This window comes from Miniopterus natalensis, chromosome X (genome assembly GCF_054644295.1).
Source record: "Miniopterus natalensis isolate mMinNat1 chromosome X, mMinNat1.hap1, whole genome shotgun sequence".
Taxonomy (NCBI): domain Eukaryota; kingdom Metazoa; phylum Chordata; class Mammalia; order Chiroptera; family Miniopteridae; genus Miniopterus; species Miniopterus natalensis.
The window spans coordinates 55,112,178-55,122,044 of NC_142103.1; the positions used below are offsets into that span (position 1 = coordinate 55,112,178).

The 9,867-nt window shown below is 41.3% G+C and overlaps 1 protein-coding gene and 1 pseudogene across 1 annotated transcript; one reads left to right on the forward strand and one right to left on the reverse strand.

The window, feature by feature from the left end:
- Positions 1-226: 226 nt before the first annotated feature.
- Positions 227-742, reverse strand: LOC107541862 (CCHC-type zinc finger nucleic acid binding protein-like). Its single transcript, XM_087813649.1, has one exon. The coding sequence runs from the start codon at positions 740-742 to the stop codon at positions 227-229; it is 516 nt and encodes a 171-aa protein (XP_087669775.1).
- Positions 743-1,251: 509 nt separating this feature from the next.
- Positions 1,252-1,862, forward strand: LOC107541864 (eukaryotic translation initiation factor 4E pseudogene; annotated as a pseudogene).
- The last annotated feature ends 8,005 nt before the right edge of the window (positions 1,863-9,867 follow it).

Genomic DNA, 9,867 nt, shown 5'->3' on the forward strand with positions numbered 1-9,867 from the left:
TAGAAATTGCCTTAAGCTGAGAATGTTTCAATAAGTGGATTCACTAGTGGTGCAGAAACACATTAATTATAAGATGTGTACAAACCCTTTCCTCCTTTAACTTGGTGATTAAAATTAACTGGCCTGGGAGTAGCCTCCATTCATCAACCTTTGGTCAGTGAAGAGGTTTTCAGAGAAAATAATATAATTATCAATCAGCAAAAGGGGGGGGCATGAAGGAAAAAATTTAAGCTGTAGCTTCAGTGGGGCAGTCCCGGGCTAAATGCCCGGACTTTCCACAGCGGTAGCAGTTGACTTCCATTGTCTTGCTGCAGTTGATGGCCACATGGCCGGTCTCCCCACACCGGTAGCACTTGACTTGGGTGCAGTCTTTCTGAATATGACCATATTCACCACAAGAGTAGCACTTCTGCTCATCCTGACGGTCACAATCCCGAGCCAGATGGCCTGGTCTGCCACAAGCATAACAGCACTGCTCTCTTGCGCGCTTAGGCTCCACACAATCCTTGGCGATGTGGCCACTTCTCCCACAATTGTAACAGATGGCTTCGAGAAGGTCACAGTTCTTAGCGTGATGACCAGATTCACCACAGCGGTAACAGATGTCAGGTAGGGTGGCAGAACTACACTGACAACCTCTGCCAGGGCCTCTAGATCTTCGCCCTGGAGCTTGTCCTCCTCTAGGGCATCCCCGGGCCCAGTGGCCAGAGCATCCACACTTGAAACATTCCTTACTGCTCATGGCTGCAGTGAGATCTTCCAGTGAGCCGGTGCACCACTGCCCCAGAGGTTCCGAGGCAGCTCTCCTTAGTGTGACTTAGAAAGCAGTGGCTGTTTTTGTCAGGAGCCTCAACGACATCACACATGGCTTGAGCACAGCCCCATTATTGTGTCACAGGCGTTCCAACTGCCATCCCTCCTTTCTTCCTGTCCTTGAAGCCGAAAGCACGGGGGGGGGGGGGGGGGGGGGGGGCCTGTTTTCCGTTTGTTTGTTTTTTAATAAAAGCTTGGATCATTAAGTTTGAGTTTGATTCCTTCACTGTTCAGAAAATGTGCTCTGTAGGACTTCTTATAATTAAGACTTAGACCTTCTTTGTGGACTAGTAGATGATCAGTTTTTATGTATGTGCTATGGACACAGGAAAAATGTGTGCGATGTATCTAAATCCAGTAAATGAAAGAAACAAATTATAACAAATTAGAGTAAACCATGTTTTGTTTTAAAAAGTAAAATACAGACATGGATCTAAAATGGCGACTGTGGAACTGGAAACCACCCTTACTCCTAATCTCCAGCCTACAGTAGAAGAGAAAACAGAATCTAACCAGGAGGTTGCTAGCCCAGAACACTGTATTAAACATCCTTTAAAGAACATATGGGCACTCTCGTTTTTTAAAAATGATAAAATTTGGCAAGCAAACCTTCGGCTAATCTCTGAGTTTGATACTATTGAAGACTTTGGGGCTCTGTGCAACCACATCTAGTTGTCTAGTAAATTAACGCGGGGCTGTGACTACTCACTCTTTAAGGATGGTATTAACCCTATGTGGGAAGATGAGAAAAAGAAGGAGGGCGATGGCTAATTACATTGAACAAACAGCGGAGACGAAGTGACCTCAATCGCTTTTGGCTAGATACAGTAAGCTGCTGTGCCTTGTTGTAGGATCTTTTGGTAACTACAGAAATAATGTACCTGGAGCTGTTGTTAAGGTTAGAGCTAAGAGTGGCTTTACATATACATATAGGAAGGCTATACAAGGAAAGGTTAGGATTTCCTCCAAAGATGGTGATTGGTTATCAGTCCCATGCACATACAGGTACTAAGAGCAGCTCCACCACTAAAAATAGGTTTGTTGTTTAAGAAGACACCTTTGCAATATTCTCATAGGATACTCCGTCAAGCAATGGAGATTGGGGAACTGAACCAAAGCTTCTTCAAAAGCAGAGTGGACTGCATTTAAATTTGATTTCCATCTAAATGTTGCAAAGATATAAGAGAAGTCTCATTCGCCTTTGTCTTGTACTTCTGTGTTCATTTTTTTATTTCTTTCTTTTTTTTCTGCTAGAGTGTCCACTTACCCAATCAAAGAATTACACTACTCATCATCCCCAGAATCCATAAATGTTTCTGGCACACTCTGTAATAGCTAGAGGAATTACTATTGCATACATATTTTAGCAATCCACAATGTTAAAAAAGAACTTGCATTTCTGTACCTTACAGGAAAAGAATTCTGTTTATGTCCCATTGTATGCAGAAGCATATTTTGCTTGTTTAAAAGAGTATGATGCATAGTTTTCTAGCAATTTTCTTTTTCTGTTTGTTTGTTTGCTTTTTATATTTATTGTTCAAAATATTACAGATGTCCCCTTTTTACCACCATTGATCCCCTCCAACCCGCATCCACCCCACCTCAAGGCCTTCCCCATACCAATGTCTGTGTCCATGGCTTATGCTTATGAACATATAAATTCTTTGATTAATCTCTCCCTGCCCACTCCTCCATCTCCGCCTTCCCTGTGAGATCCCTCAGTCTGTTCCATGCTTCTGTCTCGGGATCCATTTTCTTCATCAGTTTATTTTGTTTATTACATTCCACATATAAGTGAGATCCTGTGGTACTTGTCTTTCTCTGACTGGCTTATTTCACTTAGCATAATACTCTCTAGTTCCATCCATGCTGTCCCAAAGGGTGAGAGATACTTCTTTTTTACAACTACATAATCCATGATGTAAATGTACCACAGCTTTTTTATGCACTCATCTCCTGATGGGCACTTGGGCTGTATCCAGATCTTAGCTATTGTAAATTGCACTGCTATGAACATACGGGTGCATAAGCTCTTTCTGATTGATGTTTTGGATTTCTTAGGATATATTCATAGAAGTGGGATCACTGGGTCAAATGGAAATTCAATTATTAATTTTTTGAGGAAAATTTGTACTGCTTTCCATAGTGGCTGCACCAGTCTGCATTCCCACCAGCAGAGTAGTAGGGTTCCCTTTTCTTCACATCCTCCCCAGCACTTGTTTGTTGATTTGTTGAGGGTAGCCACACTGGCAGGTGTGAGGTGATATCTCACTGTTGTTTAATTTACATCTCTCTGATGATTAGTGACATTGAGAATTTTTTATATCTGTATGTCCTCTTTGGAGAAGTGTCTATTCAGGTCCTTTGCTCATTTTTTAATTGGATTGTTTGTCTTCCTTTTGTTAAGTTGTATGAGTTCCTTATACATTTTGGATATTAACCCTTTATCAGATGTGTTCATGGCAAATATGTTCTCCCATACAGTGGGCTCCCTTTTTCCATTGTTGATGGTTTCTTTTGCTGTGCAGAAGCTTCTTATTTTGATGTAGTCCCATTTGTTTATTCTTTCCTTTGTTTCTCTTGCCTTACGAGATGTATCAGCAAACATATTGCCACAAGAGATGTCTGAGATTTTGCTGCCTACATTTCATTCTAGGATTTTTATGGTTTCATGTGTTACATTTAAAGCTTTTATCCATCTTGAGTTTATTTTTGTATATGGTGTAAGTTGGTGGTCCAGTTTCATTTTTTCGCATGTACCTGTCCAATTTTCCCAGCACCATTTACTGAAGAGACTGTCTTTATTCCATTGTATGCTCTTGACTCTTTGTCAAATATTAATTGACGATAATGGTGTGGGTCTATTTCTGGGGTCTCTGTTCTGTTCCATTGGTATGTATGCCTGTTGTTGTATCAATACTAGGCTGTCTTGATTACAATGGCTTTGTAGTATAGTTTTATATCCAGTAAAGTAATCCCTACAACTCTGTTCTTCTTTCTCAAGATTGCTGCAACTATTTGGGGTCATTTTGGCTTCATATAAATTTTTGGAATATTTGTTCTAGTTCTGAAATATGCTGTTGATATTTCAATAAGAATTTCATTGAATTTATAGATTGCTTTGGGTAGTGTGGGCATTTTAATGATGTTAATTCTTCCAATATATGAACATGGTATATTCATCCATTCGTTCATATCTTCCTCTATTTCTTTTTTCAGTGTTCTGCAGTTTTCTGAGTACTGGTCTTTTACATCTTTGGTTAAGTTTATTCCTACCTATCTTATTTTTTTTAGTTCCAGTGGTAAATGGGATTGTTCTTTTAGTTTCTCTTTCTCAGAGTTCATTATTGGTGTATAAAACTGCCATTGATTTCTGGATGTTAATTTTGTATCCTGCTATCGTACTGAATTCATTAAATCTAGTAGTTTTTTTATGAAGTCTTTAGAATTCTTTATGTACAATATCATGTCATTTGCGAATAATGACAGTTTTGTTTCTTCCTTTCCAATTTGGAAGCCTTTTATGTTTTCTTCTTGTCTGATAGCTATGGCTAGAACTTCCAGTACTATGTTGAATAAAAGTGGTGAAACTGGATATCCCTGTCTTGTTCCTGTTCTTAGGTGAAATTGTTTTAGTTTTTGCCCATTAAGTATGATATTGGCTGAAGGCTTGTCACATATGGCCTTTATTCTGTTGTGGTATGATCCCTCTATTTCCACTTTACTGAGACTTTTTATCAAAAATGGGTGTCGGATTTTGTTGAATGTTTTTTCTGCATCTATTGATATGATCATGTGATTTTTGTCTTTCAATTTGTTTATGTGATATATCACATATATTGATTTGCAAAAATTGTACCAGCCTTGCATCCCTGCAATAAATCCCACTTTGTCATCCTGTATGATCATTTTAATATATTGTTGGATCCAATTTGCTAATATTTTGTTGAGGATTTTAACATCTATGTTCATCAGTTATATTGGTCTGTAAGTCTCTCTTTGTAGTGTCTTTGTCTGGTTTTGGAATTAGGCTAATGTTAGCCTTGTAAAAAGAGCTTGGAAGTGCTCCTTCCTCTTGTATTTTTTAAAATAGTTTGAGGAGGGTAGCTGTTAATTCATCTTTGAATGTTTGGTAAAACTCCCGTGTGAAGCCATCTGGGCCAGGGCTTCTGTGTGCTGGGAGCCATTTGATTACTTCTTCAGCTTCATCAGCAGTTGTCAGTCTATTCAGATTTTCTGACTTCCTGACGGAGTTTTGGAAGGTTGTACTCTTCTAGGAATTTGTCTATTTCATCCAGGTTGTCCAGCTTGGTGGTGTATAGTTAGTTGTGCATAGTATTTTCTTACAATCTTTTGTATTTATGTTGGGTCAGTTATTATTCACCACTTTTGTTTCTGATTTTGTTTATTTGGGTCCTCTCTCTCTGTTTCTTGATGAGTCTAAAGGTTCATCAATATTGTTTATCTTTTCAAAGAACCAGCTCTTGGTTTCATTGATCTTTTGTATTAATTTTTAGTCTCTATGTCACTCATTTCTGCTCTGATCTTTATTATTTCCTTCCTTCTACTTACTCTGGGCTTTTCTTGTTGTTTTCTTTCTAAGTCTTTAAGCCGTAGAGTTAGAGTCTATTACAAGTTTTTCTTTTTTTGAGGTAGGCTTGTAGTGCTATGAACCTCCCTCTCAGGACTGCTTTCATTGTGTCCCATGTATTTGGAGTTGTTGTGTGTTCATTTTCATTTGTTTCTGGGAAGATTTTTATTTACTTCTTGATGTCTTTGGTAACCCATTCATTGTCTAAAAACATGCTATTTGGGAGAAAAACAAAATGGCGGAGGAGGTAACAGCTGCACCAGCTGCCTCCCGCAACCACATCAAAATTACAACTAAAATACAGAACCACCATCACTCAGAGCCTCTTGAAATCTGGCTGAATAGAAGCCCTACAACCAGGGAACTGAAGAAGCACCGAAACCAGTAGGAGGGGTGCAGACATGGGCAGATTGGGGGTGCATTCCAGAGACACGGCCAACGGCCTACACCCGGTGTCGCAGTTTAAACCTGGGAGGACATCTCTGCAGGGCAGGTTTCCCAGAAGAGTGAGGGGTCCCAGCACCACATCAGGCTCCCGACACAGGTTCCAGGGCCAGGAAAAGTCCCCACAACTTCGGGCTGTGAAAACAAGTGGGGACTGTCTCTGAGGGTCACAGAGGCTGCAGGAGCCCCAGCAGCTCCTCTTAAGGGTCTGCACACGGACTCACTCAGACTCGCTCCCTCTGAGCCCAAGCACCGGGAAGCAGCTTGAAAGGAACCTGGGACACTTGGGGAGGAACTAACCTGCCTGAAATCGGGGCAAGAGGTGGAGGGGCAGCTTTCTCCCAGACAGAAGAGCTGGCAGAGGCCATTGCTCCTTCGGTGAGCCCTCTCTGCACACAGCCAACAGGCAGGCACCATATTTGAATCTCCAGCACCTGACTCACACCTTTGGCCCTCCCCAGTGATTCCAGAGGCCCTGACCCTCCCTACCTGCAAGCTTATCCAGGCCATTTCCAGTGGCTTTTCTGTGCAAGTGGCCTCTCTAGCCTTACATTTAGGACTTTCCAAAATCTCTCAAATAAGCAGCAGCATGCCCCGTACAGCTTGATAAGTGGCCCCAGGCCTGGGACTAGCGGCAGCCTGCATTGGTTCATAGCTTTGCCTCTCCTGGACACCTCCAAGCCCAACACAAGTACCAGCCAACTGCAGTTTGCTGTGTAGCTCATGCTGGGTGGCCCTGGGCAAGGCACTGGCACAGGCTGACTTTGCACCTCCCGGGAGGGTACCTGGTGATCAGACTCGACCATGCTGGATTACAACCCTACCACATCCATGAGTGACACTCAAGGGGCACACTTGGTGAACACCAAAGCTCCACTGAAGTAAATCCTGCTCCATAGGGGTATGTCCAGCACAGCAGCTGTTTGGCTGTAGTTACAGCTGGTCCTCACAGCTGATTGGCCTGGGGGTCAATTCCTCCAAGTGACCCCAACAGCAACCAAGGCTAAGCTACAACAGGACAGTGCACACAGCCCACACAGGGGAGCACCTAGAAGGCCCAGCTCAGGTGACTGGGGAGGCTGAGCCACTAGACCCTACAGGACACCTACCACACAAAGCTACTCTACAAATTCCAGGAGATATAGCAGCTCTAGCTAATACATAGAAACAAACACCTGGAAGCAGCCAAAATGTGGAGGCAAAGAAATATGTCACAAAGGAAAGAACAGAAGAAACCTCTAGAAGAGGAACTAAATGAAATAGATCCAAGCAAGTTAACAGATACAGAGTTCAGAATTTTGTTTATAAGGATGATTAAGCATATTATTAGGGAAATAACTGAGAAAATTGATAACATAATAAAGTACCAATTTGAAATGAAGGCTACACGAACTGATATGAAGAATAATTTGCAGGGAATCAACAGTAGAGGACACTGAGAATCAAGTCAGCAATTTGGGACATGAGGAAACAAAAGACACCCAACCAGAAGAGCAAAAAGAAAAAAGAATCCAGAAATAAGAAGATAGTATAAGGAGCCTCTGGGACAGCTTCAAGAGGCCCAACATTCATATTATTGCGATGCCAGAAGGGAAAGAAAGACCAAGAAATTAAAAACCTATTTGAAAAATAATTTCAGAAAACTTCCCTTACCTGGGGAAAGAAATAGACTTATGAGTCCAGGAAGCACAGAGAGTCCCAAACAAGAGGAACCCAAAGAGGCCCACAGCAAGACACATCATAATTAAAATGCCAGAAGTTCAAGACAAAGAGAGAATCTTAAAAGCAGCAAGAGAAAAGCAGTTAGTTACCTACAAGGGGGCCCCCATATGACTCTCAGCTGATTTCTCAACAGAAACTTTGCAGGCCAGAAGGGAGTGGCAAGAAATATTCAAAGTGATGAAAAACATGGAACTACAACCAAGATTGCTCTACCCAGCAAAGCTATTATTTAGAATTGAAGGTCAGGTAAAGAGCTTCACAGATAAGAAAAAGTTAAAGGAGTTCATCACCACCAGACCAGCACTGCAGGAAAAGTTGAGGGGTTTTCTTTAAGAAGAAGCTAATGAATAAAAGAATCTGATGAACTAAATAGATCCAGAGACATTGATGCATGCAACAGACTATCATATTTCAGAAGGAAGAGGGAAGGGGGGTGGAGGGTGGGAAGAGATTAACCAAAGAAGTTATATGCATATATGCATAAGCCATGAACACAGTTAATAACGGGGTGAAGGCCTGGGGAGGGGGTAGGAGTGAAGTGGAGGGGGTCAGTTGGGGGGGGGGGGAATGGGACACCTGTAGTACTCTCAACAATCAAGAAAAATAAAAAATTTAAAAATAAATTAAAAAAATAAAATAAAAACATGCTGTTTTGCCTCTGTGTGTTTGAATTTTTTTAGTGTTTTTATTGTAGTAGATTTCTAATTTCATCCCCCTCTGATCTGAGAAGATGCTTGATATGATTTCAATCTTCTTGAACTTGTAGAGACTTGTTTTGTGTCCTAACATGTAGCCTATCTTTGAGAATGTACTGTGTGCCCTTTATAGTAACGTATATTCTGCAGCTTTGCAATGGAATGTTCTGTAAATGTTAGTTCAGTCCATCTGATCTAGTGTGTTATTTAGGGTCACTATTTCCTTGTTGATTTTCTGTCTGGAAGACCTATCCAGTGAAGTCAGTGGGGTGTTAAAGTTCCCTACTATGGCTGCATTGCTGTCTATCTCCCCCTTAATTTCCTCCAGAAATTATTTTAAAATTTAGGTGCTCCTTTATTGGATGCATATATGTATATCAGTTAAATCCTCTTGTTGGATCAACCTCTTTAGTACTATGTAGTGACCATTCTTGTCTTTTGTTATGGTCTTCATTTTGAAGTCTTTTTGTCAGATGTGAGTATTGCTACTCCAGCTTATTTTTCATCCCCATTTTCATGGAAAAATTTTTTCCATTCCTTCACTCTCATCCTGTGGGAGTCTTTTGTTCTGAGGTGGGTCTCTTGTAGACAGCTTATATTTGGGTCATGTTTTCTTATCCACTCAGTCACCCTATGTCTTTTTATTGGAGCATTTATTCCATTTACATTTAAGGTTATTATTGATAGATACTTATCCATTGACATTTTAACTTTTTATGCCTATGTTTCTTTCTCTCTCTATTTCTACTTCTAATTACAGCAGTCCCTTCATTATTTCCTCCAGTGCTGGTTTGGTGGTGATAAACTCTTTTAGCCATTATTATTATTATTATTATTTTGGTCTGGGAAGCCCTTTATTTCATCATCTATTTTGAACGATAGCTGTGCTGGATAGAATAGTATTGGTTTCAGATCTTTGTTTTGCATTACCTTGAATACATTATACCATTCCCATCTGGCCTGTAGAGTTTCTGATGAGAAGTAAGCTGACAGCTGGACATGGGCCTCTTTGAGTTCTTGCTTGGGACTCTCTGTGCCTCCTGAACTTGTATGACTTTTTCCTTGACCAGGTTAGGGAAGTTTTCTGCCATTATTTAGTGAAATAAATTCTTCATCCCTTACTTATTCTCTTCCTCTTCTGGCACTCCTATGATGTGAATATTGTTATATTTCATGTTGTCCCACAGCTCCCTTAGACTCTCCTCCTGTTTTTTGTTTTTTCATTTTGGGTCTCTGATTCAGTGATTTTTTTCTACCCTGTCTTATATTTCACTGATCTGATCCTCAAGTGGTGCTTCCCTGATACAGTGCCCACAGCCAGCCTACCTGCCTTCTTGATGGATTCACACTTCCCTGACCTGGCCTTGACCTAGTCGCTGACTTAACTGCCACCTTGAGCGGGTTGTGCTACTGGCCAGCCTGCCTGCCTCTGTCACAGGGTCACACAGCTTGCATGTGGCTTCCCTGCCAGTGGCGCCCATGGCTGACTTGACTGCTAACTTGAGGGAGGTCGCACTGCTGGCCTGCTTGCATGCTTGCCTCCTTGATAGGGTTGCATGGCTGGCATACTTGCTTCCCTGCCAGCAGTGCTTCTCTGACGGG